The sequence below is a fragment of the Gouania willdenowi genome, unplaced genomic scaffold, assembly GCF_900634775.1.
Source record: "Gouania willdenowi unplaced genomic scaffold, fGouWil2.1 scaffold_62_arrow_ctg1, whole genome shotgun sequence".
Taxonomy (NCBI): domain Eukaryota; kingdom Metazoa; phylum Chordata; class Actinopteri; order Blenniiformes; family Gobiesocidae; genus Gouania; species Gouania willdenowi.
In genome coordinates, this window is record NW_021145227.1 from 297,385 (window position 1) to 317,661 (window position 20,277).

The 20,277-nt window shown below is 39.1% G+C and overlaps 1 protein-coding gene across 1 annotated transcript in view; it reads left to right on the forward strand.

Moving 5' to 3' along the window:
• The window catches only part of LOC114460707 (threonylcarbamoyladenosine tRNA methylthiotransferase-like), a 45,209-nt gene extending 28,260 nt beyond the window's left edge, over positions 1 to 16,949 (forward strand). The window contains exon 4 of the mRNA XM_028442634.1: positions 16,861 to 16,949. Within this exon, the coding sequence (XP_028298435.1) occupies positions 16,861 to 16,949 (89 nt within the window). The remainder of the gene's footprint in view (positions 1 to 16,860) is intronic.
• Positions 16,950 to 20,277: the final 3,328 nt, after the last annotated feature.

Below are 20,277 nucleotides of genomic sequence, written 5' to 3' on the forward strand. Positions count from 1 at the left end.
TCTATCCATAAATAGGTTAGTAAATCAGTGTTAATCCAAATTTGAAACCACAAGGAATTGGTGACCATCATTTTCTCTTGTTGTGGTGTTTTCTCCCATGTACGTACAACCAATATCGCCAAATTTTCTTTTTATTTGTGAACACATATCTTCATTCCACCGATAACACAGAACTGCCACAGCTGTTGCTCTACTTTTACCAGTATCTCTAAACTAACACCACTTCTTCCAGAGAGAAACTGTTGTGTCTAGACTCAGGTGCTCTCACTGTGTTTGTGATCAGACGTAAGGAAGACAGATCGACTTCAGCCCCCCTGCCCCTGAGATAGAAACTTCTGCCATCCAAATTAGCTGTTGGTTCTTCTCACTGCATTTATCATTCCTGCTCCACTTTCAGCCCGACTTGCCTGCTATTTTTTACAGAGGGACCCTCACTTAATCTTCAGATACTAGGTCTCTCCTTGGTACTTCTTTTGAAGGCATCCCAATCTTACGCTATTTTCTAATCATGTGTCTGAAAATTCCATCCTCTTGAATCATTATCTTCCCCTTTTTCTTAACGTCTCACTTTTTATTTTTTACCTTTTATGCGTCTCCTTCTTGTTTCTCTCTTCAGCTGAAAAGTTGAGGACAGAAAGAAAAAAAAAATCCCCAGTGAATAAATCTTTCTAGGATGTTGTCAAACTGTTGACGGGACTGCTATCACAGGCTCCTGCTGTGTCTAACCTGGCATACTCTCCCCACATCTTATAGTACACAGCAGTCTCATGGGAACAAAGTAGGAGATAAGCAGACAGTACAGAAACCATTGCGGTGTGTTGTCGTGCCTGACAAATTCAGTGAAGAAGATGGTTTTAAGGCTGTGAGATTGAGACTATGGTGTGATGACGGCAGCTCTTCTTCAGGCTAAAGAAATAAATCGTAAAAAAAAGTTAAATAGAAAAAATACCTAACTTCTTATTTTTATTAACTCTTTTAAATCCTGAGAAAAATCTTTTGGGTGTGTTGAAGACTGTGAGTATTGTCTTTATTATCTAAATCCTAAACTAAGTTTGACCTTTTTGTGTTTCTTTTAAAATTGGCAATATCTATTGCTGTAATCCACGTCATCATATTTATTCCTCTCAGACATGTTTTCAGTTAACCGTGTGGCTAAAATGCTATCATTTGTATCTTTCAAAACAAGAATGCATAAAAACAACTTACAAAAAAACTTTTATTTTTGAGGGTGATAATTAAGGAATATCCTTGAACTAGCTTTTCAACAAGCACGTTTATTAAGGAACATGATGCTAGTTGTAGGAACACCACAAGGAAAGAAAACGGCTGACCTATATTTGGGTATCTAATCCCACTCTTTTTCTGTTATTGCTCTGAAATTGCATCAGAAGATTAACTACTGAAATGGACAGAAATAGGGTTGTCTGTGTCTGTGTCTGTGCCTGTGTCTGTGTTTCCCTTTTTTTAAAGATGCTTAAGCGGCTGTTGTTCCACATGTTTTCACAAGTATTATGCGTTTTTGAAATAAGATATTTATAAGGATTGTGTTTCAGCTAATGACTCACATTTTTCACATTTTGATAAGGTTGACTTCATTTTAAACAATATTAATAACAACATTAATAATTATTATTAATTAGAGGGATCTTTTTATCAGGAGCAATGATCAGAGTTTCTGTTTTGTTTGAATTTATCTGGAGATAATTTGATGACAACCAGTTTTTGATACAGGATATACAATCTAAGAACTCAAATAAAAAGTGAAACTCAGAGTCATTAAAGGAGCAGTACAACTGGATATCATCAGCATTGAAATGGTAAGACACATTTTTAAAATTACGGATCAATCGACCAAGAGGCATCAGATACAATAAAAACAAAACAGGCCCCAGAACAGAGCCCTGAGCTACTCCACATGACAGGTTGGACATATTAGACATAACATCCTTAATAGCAACATTAAAGGTTCTTCCATTAATGTAAGAGGTAAACCACTGGAGAACAGTACCAGAAAACCCCATCTCAGATTTGAGTCGATCAACCAGTATACTGTGATCTACAGTATCAAAGGCAGCTGTCAGATCAAGTAAAACTAAAACTGTGTAACGACCAGAGTCAGCGGCCATCATCACGTCACTAGAAACTTTCAGAAGAGCAGTTTCAGTGGAGTGGATTGATCTAAAACCAGATTGATATTTATCATAAATATCATGCTGTTCCATGTATGAGGTTAGCTGCTTAGCAACCATTTTCTCCATGATTTTAGACATGAAGGGAAGCTTAGATATGGGCCGGTAGTTTATAGGCTCCCCCGGATCAAGATTGGGTTTTTTAAGAATGGGGTTTATTATCGCATGTTTAAAAAAGCTGGGGACCGAGCCAGATAAAAGTGAGAGGTTTATCAATTTTACCACCCAAGGACCAACAACATCAAAAACATTTAAAAGCAGAGAAGTAGGAACAATGTCTACAGTGCTCGATGAGGGTTTCATCTTTCTTACTAAAACTTGAACATCCTGTAGGCTGACAGGAGTGAAGGAGGACCATGAGCTCACAGGGGCTGATGCAGTGCACAAGCTAACCAAGGGAGGAGTGATGCTAGCCCTGATGTCTTGTACTTTATTTACAAAGAAATTTAAAAAATTGTTACAGTCCTCCTGTGTGTGTACAGGCACATGGGAAGGTGAGGGTGCAACAAGATTTTCAATAGTATTGAACAAAACTTTGGGGTTTCTCTTATTTTGCAAAACAAGATTAGTGAAATAAGCAGAGCGGGCACGCTTTATTAATTCATTTAGCTCCATTATCTTTTCTTTTAAATGGAGTCTGTGCACCTCTAGTTTAGTGGTTTTCCACAACCGTTCAACCGTTTTAAGTTCAAGTGGGCCGCAGTTTAGTTAGAAACAAAGTGCAATTTAAACACGAATGTGCCCTAGATTTCACTTCCACGTATAACTGATATATACAGTTTAAAAAGGCAATGGCAATATCCAAACAATAAGTGACAGATATCAGTCCCTGCAACATCAATGCTTTAAAATTCTTGATTTTTGTGACCAATTTATTTTTAATTTAGAAGAGTTTTGTGGGAAAATGCTTGGAATTCAGAAAAATTTTGTTATTTCTGCAATTAGCAATAAAATAATACAATGATATTTGGAGGGACAAAAAGATAGTACCAACTTAACTATTTAGTAATTTATCCAAAGATTCATGTGTTCTCTAGGCCTAAAAATCTTTTTTACGAAAGCTTTCTGCTAAATTATGTTTTATTGATTTTATTCACTGTTTGTTTTATTATTGATTTTATCCGTTTAATTTTTTTGGCCCTTGTTTCTGTAGCACTTTGAGATTACTACCGTTAAATGTAAAGTGCTTTACAAATTAAAGTTATTATCATTATTCTCTGTCCAATTCGGCCCACAGGAAAAAGTAAAAATGACAATCTAAAGCAGTGGTTCTCAAACTTTTTTGGCTCAAGTACTCCTTTCTCTAACTTTTGAATGCAAGTATCCCTTTATGTCCGACTACAACATTTTGCTCAGAATACTGTGAAAAAACAATAACTATAGATGATAATGATGGAATGAATGAGTGATAATGCACATTTTAAAGAATCTCATTTTGTAAATTAGTGAACGAAACAATATTTAGTGCCTCCTGAACACATTTATTTCAAAAGTTTATTTTATTTCTGTTCATCTCCCTCCTGATGTGGGACCAAGACTGACCGTTATATTTTCACTTCATGTTCTTGTCAAGATAATTTGTATTATCATTTTGTGTGTTTTTGGTGTCATTTTGTGTATGTTGTTGTTTTATTATTATTATATTTGTATCTTCTTTTGTGTGTGTTTTTGGTGTCGTTTAGTTGTTTTTCTGTTAGTTTTGTGTATTTTGTTGTAACCTTGTGTATTTTTCTCTCATTTAGTGTGTCTTTGTTGCCGTTTTGTTAGTTGCTGGTATTATTCAGTGTGTTTATCATTTTAAACTAAAAATAAACATTATAAAACCCCATATTTTTAATGCTTTATTTTTTTATTTCTCTCGCTCTCTCTCTCTCTCTCTCTCTCTCTCTCTCTCTCTCTCTCTCTCTCTCAAATACCCCTTGTAGTGCCATCACGTACCACTTGGGGTACATGTACCCCCATTTGAGAAAAACTGATCTAAATGGTCGGATGTGGCCCCTGGGCCTTGAGTTTGACATGTGCCTTAGACGGTGTATTTTGGATAGGATTCTGTATTGAAAGCATGTGCAGGCCATAGACTGTAAAAAGAATCGACGGGACAAGCTCCCCGGTGGAGTGAAGCTTTTATTTTTAGAGCTCCCCCTGCTGACTTGTTGCAGTATAGATCATAAACACCGCCTCCTTAATGATGACAAATGAGTAATCATTAGTAGGGATGTAACGATTTATCGTAAGGCAGTTAAAAATCGATTGATAGGTATCGCGGTTGATATCGATTATCTGAAAATTGAACCGCAGTACTTTTTTTAACCAGCAGAGGGCGCTATCCAGAAGTGTAGGCGGCGGGCGGAATCTGCTAATACTTTCTTTCTGGCCGCCTTCTACTCTTAAATATGTTCATAAATTATTCCTTACCCCTTTAGCACCGAAAGAATATCTGTAATATTACGTGAATATCTGTAAAAGTCACATTTTTCTATTAGCTATGTCTGCTAGCATAGCATCTCTTCTTCACTGCACAGAATATCTGCATGGTTACCACTGGGTTACCAGCGCCCTCTGCTGGTCCAAATAAATATCTGACCTAAATACAGTGCAATGATGGGTTTTTTTTTTTTTTTTTTTTAAAGTCCAATTGTTAAGGCACAAAATACATTTTCAGTTGCACTTTTAAAAAGAAAAAGAACTATTATGCAGTTTTGCATTGTTTATTATAGAACCAGAATTTAAATTAATAGGCTTCTTCTTCATTTGTATTATTCCTTTATTTATTTAATTCAAGATTTATTTTTAGTTGAATTGCATTGTTTTGAATAGTTTATCAAGGGATTCTTTTGACACAGTACAGTATTTTCTAAAAAATAAAGGAATATTTTTCAATCATCATTTGTCTACAGTCCTGTTTTGTAAAATAAGTTGTGAGAGAATCGTATCGTGAACCCAGTATCGTGAATCGAATCGTATCGGGAGTTGAGTGAATCGTTACATCCCTAATCATTAGTTATTACAGGCCTACATTGTGTTCAAGAGCTCATTTTTCTGTGAAGTTTTGTTTTAAATAAGTTATTTGAGGTTGAAAACTGGATTTTACGTCATATATGATGATGATTGACAGCCGCGGATCTTGCGTAGCTCTCTTTGTGAATAGCAGTTACGTCGTGAAGGAAAGCCGAGATGCCATTTAACTAGATAGTTGAGTTGCAATATATTGTGGTTTTGTACTGATCTCTATGATCTGATAATTGTTGGTACAATTTACAGCGGGAAAGATACTTATTTTATGGAAAGACCAACTGCCAAACCCCAAGCCCCTCATGTGTGCACGTGAGAGCGTGTGTTTTTGTGCTTGCATGCTTGTTTGAATGTATGTTAGTGTGTATGTGAAAGCCAGCATGTGCCTGAGCAAGTGTTTTTAAAATGAGAGTAGAGGTAAAAGTATTTGAGGGTCCATTCACAATTTGCCACGTTAATACACATGCACACGCACGCACGAATGCACACATACACACAGACGTGCACACACAAAGGGACTCCTACTTTCTCCCGTGGGGCTCAAAGCCTTTTAGACAGCATTGCTGTCAGCAGGGATCTGTCTTGTAGTCCCCACTCAACATGTCCAGCTCAGCTCTCTGAACACACCTATGATCACGCACATGCTTTGGGAATGGGATGGCTTAAAGGTAACTGCAGCTGTTATATGTAGGCCCATTACAGAGACACAAAAACAGCTTCTTTCCCTCTGCCACCATCCACATGAACACACCCCAAGTCACCCACTGAACCCCCCCCCACCCGATCACCACCTCCATGATGACATTATCTGCTGCGCTGTATATATATATATATATATATATATATATATATATTTATATTTAGCCTACTTATCCTTTATTCTCTATCTATCCCTCATCCTTTATATTTATCATTATTATTATTATTATTATTATTATTATTGTTGCTGGGTTGTTCTTTGTTTTTGTTTTTTTTGTGTTTGTTTTGTGCACCAACTACCAAGACAAATTTCTTGTACTGTCCTTAAAACTGTACATGGCCATTAAAAACATTTCTGATTCTGATTCTGATTCTGATGTGTCATATTAAAAACTGTTGGATATAGTTGATACATATTAAGACTTGCATTTATGCAATTAGCTTTTTTTAAAAAATTATATTGTAAATGGTTCTCTTACTCAAATGTAGACTGCACTCTAGCACGTTTGATCCAATGTTTAAGTCACCAACAATATAATATTGCAGTGAATTTCACTGTTCATTAGTTTGTCATCAGTAACTTAGTTTAAATTTATTAATATAAGTCATTCTGATGCTACGTTCACACCAAACGCGTTTTCTGCGGGACCGTTCGCGTCTGTCGCGCGAAACCTTCCGCAGGATTCGCGGGATCAAAAAATGTTTCCCTATTCGCTTCATTCGCGTCTGAAGCGAAGCTCCGCCCACCAGACTCCCAAACGGCGACAACCAGGCTCTGTTTGTTTCCACCATCAACTATGGAGGACCTCCGTTAATTCACTGCTCCTAACCTCGGAAGGAACGTCGGCTTTCCTGGCTTCACCAGGTTAACCAGCGCCACATCCAACTCGGTGAGCTTCACTGACCGCTTCAGAAGCTACAGCTGGATGATGACTGCTTCCAGCGGTACCCGTGGATGACCAGCGCCCGATTCGACGACCTGCTGGGTCGGATTGGCCCACGGATGTCCCGGCAGGATACCAACTACCGGAGCTCCATCTCTGCAGCCGAACGACTGTCTGTCTGTCTCCGGTAAGTTTCATAAGCAACCGAAGATGCCATGATTCATCAGACACATCTCTCAAATACACAATAAAGATAGATACTATATTAATCCCTGCTTTATTGTTTTTTATCATAAATATATTACAACTAAAATAAAAGTTAATCATTATAATAAATTATTTACTATTGTTATTTTTTGTCCTCTGGAGATCTATTCTGGAAGATGAGGCTTGTTTCATTAATAATATTTATTGTTTTTAACTCTTATTAATAAATCATTATTTATTTACTACTGTTAATTATTGTCATCTGGCAGATAAGGCCTGTTCTTTCTAATCTCTCCACCTTTTATGCACACGTACACACCCACATTATATATATCTGATTATCAATGATCTGAGCTTTTCTATGTTGTTCACTGTGCAGGTATCTGACCACAGGTGACTCCTTCAGGACCACAGCTAACAGCTATGGACGAGAGGTCTTCACATCGTACTTCTCTGCAGGAGCCGTTCCATGGCTAGACATATTCCACCAGAACACCCAAAACGACTATTTTAAGAGCCAACCACATACTTCTATAGAGCAAACTTCCTACTGTATTAACATGTGTATAATAAATATGGAAGAATGGGGAGAGAAACGTCTGTCAGCTTCATTTTTAACCAGAAAGAAATAATCCAAGAAACCTCACCTCTGAAATTAATTTAAGGCATTAAAAGTCTCACACAGAATCAATATGAGGAAACTATATATTCTTGTATGAACAAAATATATAACCTTGATGTGGTGTACACATAGCTGTTAAGATGCATTGATAGAAATTAAAAAGAAAGCAAAAGTACACTTTAAAATGTGTTTTTAATCAACAATTCTGAAAGAACACCATGTACATTAACATAATACCTCAATTTTAAACAAACTGTTTACTTCAATATTATAAAACTTACATAATAAACAAACTAGTATAAAAAAACTATTCACAATGTGGTTCCTGCCATGCAAAGAGTGCCGCCCATCCAGCCCATCCAGCCCAATCCAAAACCTAATTAAAATATTCCAAATTTAGTGTTACCGGATGATAATCAAGAAGTTTAAAACTTTGAAATTTAACGTTCCATAAATTCTGGTGGCACTTTTTGCAGGATAGGAAGCAGGTCTCTGAAAAACATCTCATCCTCAGTCAGAGCTGGTGGTGAGGAGGAGGTCTCCTGAAGGTCTGTAGGATAAGCTGCTCCACCTCTCTTGGAGAGCCTTGGCTGGGCCTCTTCTGTGCTCTTTTTCCTTAAAAATAAACAAACATTATATATATACATATAAAATAGCTTATCAAGTCACTGTTACTTAAATAAGATCATAGATATATTTTAATTAAACATTAAATGAGGTAATGATCAACATTGTCATCACTGATATACCAAGCATTTATAGATACATTTTATTTATAACAGAATGCAAAACAACTTCTGTCATGTTCATATCAGATGGTTTGGCTGCACTTGTTTCTGCAGGAGATGCTGCTGCAGCATCATTATCATCATCATCATCTTCTCCTGCTCCCTGAGCACTATCTGTTCCCCCTCCCTGTCCTTCTCCATCACTCATCTGATTGTCTACCTCTGAGTGACAGCAAACAATATATGAAACACATTACTATACATTTTAAATCACTACACTAGATTTAGATCCCCCACTAGAAGAAGCCCTGTGATACATAAAGGCCTGAATATTAACCTGGTATATATTTCTATATGTCTGCACTGATAAACAAACCTCCAGTCTCTGATGGTTGACCATACTCTGCGGTCCTGTCTTCCTCAACCCTCTGCCCCATGTTGCTGCTTGTCTCTCGCGGTGAAACAAAGGGGTCGATGAAGGACATGACCACAGGGTATTTCCACCGTTTAGATGTTCCTGCAGCTGACCCACCACGGTTCTACTGACTTTTTTTTCCTCTCATAACCCATAAGTGAAAATAGCTGGTGTTAGCGGCTAATGCTATCATTAGCTAATGCTATCCTCACTCACTGCCGATTTTCAAAGATGAAAACTACAGAGAGAACATTTACCTGCTGCTCCACCTCCTCGCTGATTCTCCTCCACGCCAAATCCTTCCTGGTCCCGGTTAAAATAACAGGCTCCCGGTGGTCACACACCGCTACGATTAGCTTCTCCTCAATGGTTGAACGGGTGAAAATACTGGTTTCCGTGTTGCCTGCCTGACGTCATTGCCAACAAGGACTCTGATTGGCTTTCGCGCGCGCGTCACGCGAAACTGCCGCTGGAGTTCAATATTTTCAACTCAAGCGAACGGCGAACAACGCGAAAATCGGGAGCGCGCTTGCCGCAGCATTCGCGTTCAACGCGCGAAACAGTTCGCGCCGCCCCACCGGCGAATAATTCGCCTCCCAGCGCGTCTAAACCATTGACTTTGCATGTAATGTGTTCGCTTGTGCCGCAGAAGCCGCGTTTGGTGTGAACGTAGCATGAGGAGTGGGTCTGTGCTCCACCACATCCAGCTGTCTAGTTGGCCTATCAGAAAGTAACACCACACAGGCCTTTGTTAGCTCAGTCAGGTGTGTCCATTCACCCCAAAGTCACCCCCTGCCCCTATCCCACGAACCAATGCTGCACTGTGCTCCAAGGTTTTTGTGACCTTGTGTGTCTGTCTGGGTGAATGTTTGGAGGGGCAGTGAAGAAGAAGAAGAGGCAATGTGTTTCAGGGAGGGGACGTATGATGGAAGGTCAGAGGACAGAAATAACATGAGAGCAACATGCGTGCACGTCTTCAGGTTTTGTCAGTTTTTTTGAGAATATAAACGACTTTGTAAAAACTAAAGAGCAATGTATCAATACGTGTTGTGCTTTGTGTGTATATATATACCAGTGGTTCCAAAAACTATTTCTTTTCTAGAATTAGTTTTTGTTCATGTTTATTATACTGTGTTACAAATATAGAATAGCTAGGATTGTGTTGTGCCACCTCAGATATTTTTTATAGTGCATTTTATTTGAGATATATATATAGCAGGATTACTATTGCAACAACACATCATCAGTAGGGTAAAACTAACCTGTCTCACGATGGTCTAAACCCAGCTCACGTTCCCTATTAGTGGGTGAACAATCCAATGCTTGATGAATTCTACTATTGAAAAATAAATAAATCAGTAATTTGTTAAATGTATCCATTACTATACATATACCCCAAGCTTGAAAAACTCTGATATATACTGTTTTTTTAAAAAAATATAAAAGCAGGCTTCACTGTTCATCACTGCTTTGTGGATGTTTAGGGTTTGTGGTGGAGTCTGGGGGTATGTGGGGGCATGGGATATAGAAAGTGGGTCATGGTGTAGACTGCATGTAAAATATTCACATCATCTTGTTGACCCTGAGCATTGCTGTCTGCCTTATATTTTAAACTCCCACACACACACACACACACACACGTGCAAATTACAGGCCAACAATCCCAGGCCTCTCCTCCTGTACATCATGTAACCATGGCCGAACAGCAGAATGAAATCAGAGACGGCCCTGCTTTGGGTTGCATGATGGAATGTTTTCCTTATTTGCAGACTCTAGGAAAGTGACTGATTGGACACATAAATCACATAATCATCTATGTAAGAAATGTAATCTGTATGACTGAATGTATGGCTTGCTTAACCATCATTCAGTCTTTTCTGTTTGTAGATTTTAGGATGAGGATGTGTAACTTGTATCACGTGTACAACCAGGGGAGGGTGTCAAAAGAAATTTGGAAAATCCTTAAATAGGTTAGTCTCAAGTGGAAAATATGATCCTCTTGTCATGATGATACTAATGAAAGTAGGGTCATATGCAGTGTGTCTGCCATCGCACGAGGGAATTAAAGGAGCCTGTGTGAAAGGTTTATGGTGCTTGGAAAGCAAAAGTCTCGAGAGGTTTTTTTTTGGACATAAATATACACAGTGTCACTGCAGTGAACTTCCCCAAGCTGCCTCAACAAGTCAAGTGGTATACTTTATAATCAGCGAGAACTGGAAAAGAAGAGAGAAGCTAAGCACTCTCCCAGCAGGCATTTGGAAAGTGATCTCTATTAAAGCCTCTGAGTGCTGGAGAGGAAAATTGTCATTTCAGAGTTTAAGGTTGCAATCATACGAGCACGAAAGTCTTTAATTATTATGACCATGACAGTATTTATTGAAAGGCATGTGGAACTTGCTCATCAGGACAGAACATCTTAAGGATAAACTGGGCTATTCATTTACTTTTTTGATGGGATTCATCTTCACACCAAAATACAAGTCACAGGTCTCATTTTTTTACATTTTATTTTTGTGGTATTTGACTTTTTTCAGCTGCTGCATACTGTATCAAAACCAAATTAAGGTGAATTACATAAGAGCATGTTGTTTTTTGCAATCTGACTTTACCAAATTCCAACCCTGATTTTCCTAGTTCTTGCTTGAGTTTAGAGTTTAGTTTAGTTTAGCATGTGACTTTTTCACATGCTATATGCAACCATTGCTTCTGTTCTTTATATACTGCTCGCTGTAGCCTGAAGTGTTTGTTCTATATGAAGTTGTGTGTAGGTGAATAATAAAGGGAAAAATCTAGGGTTTATACTTTAAATGCATACCTTTGGGATTAAACAGATAGACTTCTTACAGAGATGGAGGAAAAATGCTACAGCCCCAGTTTTACTTTATACTGGCACCACACATAAACTACAGACACAATAAGGAGGACGCGACTGTTGCTTTGGTGGGTGAGCAGATTGTCCTCTCGTGTTAACCATGGCAGTTTGATCCCAACTCCTGCTGCCTATGTTTCAAAGTGACCTTGGATAAGACTCTCAACCATAATATTCTCCCAATGAACAACATGCACCTTCCATTATCCTCATTGGAGCGTGAATGTGTGCAGGATGGTGCAAGTAAATGCAACTAATCCTCTTAATCACTTTAAATCCAGTGTCTCAATTCTAGTCCTGGAGGACTGCATACTTTAGTCATCTCCTTGCTCCAACAAACCTGATTTAGCTTTCGTCAATGCTAAATAATTACACATTCATTAATAAGGTAATGTCTGAAACATTCTGGACTGCACCTCTCTATTAACACAAGTATAAAACACCTGCATTTGGACAGCAAAGGTAGTAGTGCACAATGTACGTTTTGTCTGTTGAAATGAACATTATGATAAAACCCAAAGACACGCGAGACATCTTAAATGTACAGGAGCAATTTTGTATTAGTAAGCAAATACTAATCCTTACTATATTAGAGGATCCGATTTTCTGTGATCGCGGAAAATAGATGGAAAAAACGTACTTCACTTCCGGAAACGGCAATGTTGTTATTATTTATTTATGTATTTTTTTTTACTTTTTTTTTTTAGAAACAAAAATAGCAGATATTGCCACATGATGGGGAATATACCCTCAAATGCATGTTTTGGGACCATGTTTTGTCTAACAACAAATGGACGGATGTCAAATCTCACAAAAGAACTGTGTGATTTCAGCATGTGCTTTGATGTTTAAAAGTCAGTAATGGCATCTGGTTAGGGAAAGTCAATGAACTGGAAACAAAACTTTGAACTGACGTGTAAATAGGTAAACAAAAACAGAATTTGATACTTTTTGAAACTTAAAATCAGAGCAGATCTGTATTACTTCATGCAAGTCTTTATCCTGTATTTCATGTATGTGACTAATTGAATCTAGAATATATATTTTCCATTAAGGAAAGTCATTTTTACTCTTGCTTTCTCCATTTGACTTTGTGCATCTGGACTAGATCTACTTCATAAGCATCTGAGCAGAGCCGCAGAAACTACTGTAATTGGTTTCAGGATAAACGTACATGATCTTAACCCTGGTCACATACACCAGAAACAGTGCTGAGTTGGATATTATTTTACATTTTATTTGCGTGATGGCACATCTGCATATACAGTAGAAACATTGGAGTTTGGGGAAATGAACATATTCCCATTCTGCACATTTGTTTAGTGCGTATGTTTCTCTGCTTTTTGACCCTGCAGCTGATCCTCACCTCTGTTTCTCTGCTCAGCGTTGCATACACCTGTGGATGAAAAAAAACACACACACAAGTACATTGTACAGCGAATAAAGCTGGATATCATATAATAATGTAAACATGTATATTTTCCTGCATTGTAAATCATGATTTCATTTGATTAATAGGCATTTTTTTTTAGATGCCTGAATATGTAAAATAAATCACTTCCTTTTTTTTTACCTTGCTTTTTTGCCTATACATGTGTTCAGACACATACCCCTGTTCCTCGTTCTTTGGCCAATCCACACTTATATGGTGACTGCACCTGCTCTGATAGCTCTTTGCCTTCATTTCCATGGGGAGTAGAATGATTGAAATGTGTTATGTATGACCCCCCACAACACAGAAACGCACGCACGTGAGCAGTGTCCAATCTTTTTTTGTGTATAGTGAGGTCAACAACTTTAGATTACTAGAATACATTACATTTTGGACACATGAATACATTACAGTCGAACAGAGTAGGAAAGTATGAAACATACATTCTATGTATTGGCAGCAGACTGAATGCAGTAGTCTTGCCATCGTGTATAAATGCTTGTGTGTATGTGAAACATTGTTACACAAATAATATTTGTAGATATAAGGTAACCGCTGGGGACAAGTGCAGTGTGTAAAAGGTAAATAATTGTACATTTAATGTACGCCATGAAATGGGTGCATTGTTGGTTTCCAGGTTTAATTAGATTCCATCTTCCTCTAACCAATTAAATTGCATTATAAATGCGAGACTGATTCTTCTCAATGCTCATTCATTAATTTCACAATTACATTTATTTTTATACATAGTTACTGTTTTACAATTTGCCCAAATAATCTTTTAATTTTGTCATTTTTACTAAGCTCCGTTAGGATTGATTGTAATTTAAATGTATTTTGAACTATGCTCTTAACCACTGTGTTACAATTCGTAACGAATTAAAAACATTTGGACTACAGAAAAAATACAATTATCAATCAATGCTCAATGTGTTGGTTATACACTCATCAAACTGTTATATCCAGCTTTTTTGTGACTTTAGTCACTTGTATAAATTACATTAATACATACATCATTTTAATGGATGTAGAGTTTTAATAATGTAAACCACTTTGGATTATATTTTATATATATACAAAAAGCATGATATAAATACATTTTGATTTAATAAGTCTGCATGTATGCACATTAATCTCTTTTTACAACTTGTACAAAACTGGAGGAGCTTCTTCTCCTCCAGTAAACTTTCCCCGAGGAGCCAGTCATACAATCCGGGACTTTTTTCCATCAGATAAAGGATATTGCAACATTCTACTCTAACAGATTCTCCCCAATTGCCTCATGATACTTGATCGTAAAAGAACCAAATGACCCCCTCCGCCATTGGCTGAACCTTGTCTATGCAAAAATCATGCAAATCAAAGATTCCAGACGTTCCCGAGCAGCAGTTTTTCATGGAATGTCATTGGATGGTATTTAGAACTGTTTTAACACTGCCACAAAAACAGAACACAAACTTGAACATTTACATGCATGAGTGTAAACTACACCCAGTGGCTAGAAATACAAGCATGGCAAGTCTTGCCTGTGTTGTTTTTCAGCTTCTTCTTCTGTGATTGAGAGCTCATTATTGGTCTGGGGCCTCCCCCGGGACACAGGAAATGGCAACAACACAGCTGCGACCACTCCCACTACAACCTTGTGTTTATCAGTATATCAGTATGTGTCTGTTGGTTTCTCCCAAAAACAAACAAAACAACATGTGCACCTTTTTCTTGCAAACCTCACCTAATTTTATCGCCTTTTTGCACACATGTATTTTTCTTTAATCTTTTTTTTCCGTTTTATTTCCTAAAACGAGCAATCATTACTAGCATCATTACTAGAATACCCAACAAACAAATTCTACGGATGATTCATGTCATACCGGAGTGACTCACGTTATTTATGTTGCTTTTTGGAGACATGCAGCTGTATTTTTGTTTTTGTGAGGCATCATTAAGCCTTGCTGGCTGTCTGATTCCATCACCTAAAACTGCTCAACCTCCACATGCTGGTTTTTTTTTTTTTAGATTGTAAAGAAAAGATGGTTTCGGTCTGTAAATAGATTAAAAGTTGTCATTGTTTGGCAACTTTTTTCTCTTCATCACTGATTTCATCGGTTTCAGTTTGTAGATTTATTTATTTAAATTTTTGGATAATAAGTTTGGATTATTGCTTTGTGTCTGACAGGAACCTACTTACCGTATTTACTTCAAATGTGAATTCCAGAGACTCAAACTTAAATATTTCTTGAATGCAAAACTTTTTGGTAACTCCTTACTTGAAGTTTTATACATAAAGGCTGACATTATACTGTCAGTATCTGTCATTAGCATGAATAAGATGTCATGCATGAAGGCTGTCATTAAGTGTCGTTCGTTACCTTAACCCTAACCCCTACCTACCCCACTAGATCCCTCCACCTAACCCAAAAAATGCCAACATAGCTCCAAAGGTGTCATAATGTAGCGAACTACACTTAACTCATTCACTGCCAGCCATTTTCAGAACGGCTCCCCCCCCCCTCACTGCCGGCCATTTTAGAGCGTTTTGACAGATTTTTAAAGACCCACAGAATATTTTGTACTTTGACAATCTGAAACCAGATTCTGAAGGATTAGTCTCTACTTTCATCAGAATTTTTGTTTTGTTTTTAGCTTGTTTTGTTCTTCCGTAATCAGCAGTTGAATTGGCAAGTTTTACACAAATCGCCAGTTTCTGACAGAAAGCTGAGAAAACGGCATTTTTCTTGAAAATCCTGTCAGTGACTGAAGCTATTTTTTTTTGCATTAGGGACACTTCAACATTGGTTTCCTTCTATAAAACAACACTAAGACCGAGCTTTTGATGGCAACATTATTATTTTGTTATCTGGGTCAGAATTGAACGGATTTCTTACCGTTATTTTGCCGTCCTCCAAGTCCCCCCCCCCTCCATTCCCACATACGCAACTTCCTCCTACACCCGAACATGCAGAGTCGACCTGCTTGCCCTGGTTTTTTGATCGTTTTGTCTCACGATCGCAACACTCTCAATAGTCCAGTTAGTTCCACACATACTCTGGTCGAGTGTGCACTGCTGTGAGGGGCTCGTAGTGCCATTTTCTCTCTCGTCCCTGACTTGACACCTTATTCATGCTAATGACAGATGACGGCGTAATGTCAGCTTTATGTATAAAACTTCAAGTTGTGTTACCAAGTTCTGAACCTTCCGCAGAAATGCCTTGCTTGCACACACACAGGAATCAAACCATGTACTCATTACCCAGGAAGTATGAGAGTATTATGTTAAATGAATGTATACTATATATTATAAAGCTGATAGTTGCGGAGCTTCCAAAATTACAGTAGAGGAAAATATCAAGAAATTTAGCTTGAACAGGCATTAAACCGGATTTTTATAGTAACGCTGACCCGTGACATGCTGTAAACTTGAGTGAATGATGCCAGAAACCAATTATGCATGTGTGATTTACTTGGAGTGCCATGTACTGTTTTCATCTGTTTTATGCAATGGGTTTATGATTCTGGGTTGTGGAGATAAGGGATTTCGTATGCTCAATTGTTTGTGTTTTTCTATATAGGCATGAAAAAGCTCACGTTTGTCTTATTTTGTTGTGAAAGAGTCTAGCATTTTTTTTGTTTTAGCCTTTAATTGTACGTGCTTCAGTATTTTATTCATTTTTAATTTTACCCTTCTGGTGAACAATCTACTGTGTCGTATAAGGACTTAGAATTACAGCCCTGTTGTGTGTTTATGTATCGGTCTGTGTATTCAGTTATATGTTACACTCTAATCAATGCTCTCTTTCCTTTTGTAGATGATCCAACAGAAGCAGACCTTTGGCTGCTCAATAGCTGCACAGTGAAAAATCCTGCCGAAGACCACTTCAGAAACTCAATCAAGTAAAAACACACTCGTGCAATACTTCATTCCATTCAGTTGATATAGATTATACATTGATACAGATTTAGCCAACAATTTAAAGTTGTATATTGTCAATTTGTGTGAAGTGTATTTCCTTGGTGCACACATTTGTAGTTACGAACTTTACATCTTCCACCCACTCTCTTTTTCTTAGTCAGGCGCACATAAGCATGCAGACACACAGATTTGCTTAAACACAGAGAAACTATGCTATAAACTATTTTGCATTTTGACTAGTTTTCCTCCATCAGTAGCACACTCACACATCTGCCGTACGTAGGCTTTTGTCTGACACTGAACCACTCTGGGGTTTTTGTGTGTATAGTCAGAGCTTTGCTCCAAAGTAGAATAGAGTTTTAGTTCACTTTAAATACAGTTTATTCTAGACTATGGGGATAAGCCAAATGCTATTAGTGTATTGTCACTAACTGCATTAAGCATGGGCAGGCTGTGATTCAGGTGTTAAAGTGAATGTTTCCAACCCAGGCTAAAAAATGTTCAATTGTCCTTTATCAAGACGCTGAACCACTTTAAGCCAATAGAATCTTGTTTGGAACCGCAGTCATTATAAGTGTGGGAGTTTGTGATTGAGAACACCATTGGTTTTCCACACACTTCTTCAAGATGTAAAGCACTTACAGAATGTTTTCTTGAGAGCGGCACGTGAGAACCAATTGTGACAAAATCTTTGGAAAAGGAGTCGTGTGTTTCCAACTTTTACCTTCATCAGCTTGTGTGTAGACACAAAGTGAGCACCTTACTCCAGCAATAGCAAGAGTGGAAACACAAAGTTAAGAGAAATTATGGAGGACATTTCATACTCACCTGCCTGTCAATTGTTATTTAATTTAAGTAGATGTCCTTATAGGTTGCGCAATGATTCAAAGATTTGTAGGCGATAGACTTGCAATCATTTGAAATTCACTGGCTTGTTTTAAACTTTATTTTCATTTGTGGTTGTCAGATTCCTTTTTAGCCTTTATACTTCTTAAAAAAAATTTTTAAAACAGGTTGATACCAACTAAGCTGCAAGTGTGTGTAAAATATGTGCAAAGAAGTCGCTTAGAATGCTTGCACTTTTGAACTTGGCTGATATAGACTATTAAAGGACTTGAATGAGGATGAATCACTATTTGATTCTATAACATTGAAAGCTCTCCAGGAAAGACAAAACATTCTAAGTTTACTGTGAAGATGGGATCTTAGGATTTGCCACCTATGTTTGCCTTGTTGCAGAGCATTGGATTGTTTTGTGGAAAATCTGTTTTCTGAGAGTACTTGCCTTTGAGCAGGAAGAGTCACCTCGCCATGAAGCTAATATTAATAGTGTATCGTATGAGCTACACAATAACATTGAGGGCTAAAATAGTAATAAAAATACATTCATTTATAGAGCGCTTTAAGTCAAGATGCTGTACATCAATCACAAGCTGCATTTCAAATACCATTGGAAATGCACAAAATCTAAATGGTGCAATAGAAACTGGTAATGGAAAAACCTGAATTTTGGAAAAAACACTCAAATATTGTAAAACAGTTTTAATGCTTTCATGAGAAGGTATTTCAGACGTTTCGATATTGAAATGTGTCGCACAAGCGCTATGGAAAAAGTTTTCCCGCAAACACACGTCACAGATCGTGACGTACCTGGTCACGTGACCACTTCTCTTCAAGAAAACATGGTGCAGAACATGTAAACAGAAGAGGAGGCCGGGGAAGAGGGGACTGGGTTTCTAAGCATTATACTTTAAAATTATTACTGCCACATTAGACAGCAAACAAGAAAGGAATATGGAGTGTTATAAGGAGGTTCTGAGCATCCATCTCGTGGGATGGGATTTCAAGGGAGTTACGAAGCGCCTACCCAAAACAGCGTTCAATGAAAACAGGTTAAAAGCGCAATTATACTTGGTCGACATTTATTTATTTATTTATTTTTCTCTTGTCTGTATATGCTGTCAAAGGTCAACACTACAAGAAGTGCAATCATTATGAGACAGAAATGTATGTTTTGTTATTGCAATAAAATAAATTGATTTATTTTATTGCTTAATTGTGACCATCACCAGCCCTCCCTAAGGAAGGGTAAGAAATCTTTTATTATAGGGAGGATATAAAAAGGGAGAGCAGTGTTACACCTAAGTGGAGAGGGAGGGGGAGGGGAAAGGGAGCAGGGAGGAGAGACTCAAGGTAGGAAATAGAAAGGGTGGGGAAGAATAGATTTTTTTACAGTGAGGGTGAGATGTGAAGTTGTAGAACATATTGTGCTTATTATGTTGTGTAATCGAGCCAGTATAGTGACAAGTGTGAAGCTTAACTATAATGGTGGTGGCTGTGGACAGGGGGAATGAGTGAGTGGTAGTACCTAAAGCAGGTATTTGGGATTAACATGTCTAAAGTCAAGCCCAGTATGAGTTTTATCCCACATCCCAAGGCGTGCCAGTGCATCGTATACCAGTATATGTGCAAAAAACCGCTACCGCAAACCCAGGAACTGCCCCGGGCCCGCAGGTGCAGCCAGGCCAGCAGAAAGAGCGGGGGCCAGGGAGCCCCAGGCAACCCCCCCATGGCCGAGCAACCCTCCAGACGCCCCCAAGATCCCAGACTGAGAGACAGCCACCGCCCCCCACACACACCTCCGAGGCAGCCCCAAGCAGCCGAGCACCCAGCACATCCCGCCACCGACCCCAACCCCAAGGCCCCCCGCCAGCATCCCGCCCCGCCCCCCCACCCCACCCACCCACACCCAAGCACCCAACCCCCAAGGGGAGGGCCCAGAGAGCCCCCCACCCGAGACCCCAGCAGCGGAGCCAAAGCCCACGCCCAGCAGACGGCCAGAGCCGCGCCGAACGGGCAGCCAGCGGGCACCCGCCGGCGGGCCCAAAGCCAGCAGGGACCAGACCCCAGGCCAGAAGGACCCGGAACGGAAGCAGCACCAAGAGCAGCGCCCCCAGGGACAGCGACCACGCTCATAGTCGCCGAGGGCATCAAGGGGATGCTGCAAGTTGCCCCGCCGGCCCCCAGGCACACCTACCAGGCACCCCAGAGCGCGCCAGATCGCCTTTCCTTGATACTGCTCGTGCGATGAGCCCTAGAAAGCCCCCCCCACCAAAGGGCCCAGCCACACCGCAGAGCCCGGCTCACAGAGCGCCACCCAAACCGGGGCCACCTGGCGCCGCACCCACAGGCATGGTAGGGCACGGCCCGCACCACCTGCCCCGGAAGACCCCCACCAGGACCAGCCCAGCCAGCTGGCCAGGCCCGCCGGACCCCAAGGGCACCACCGCAGGACAGGGAACCCCCAAGGGCG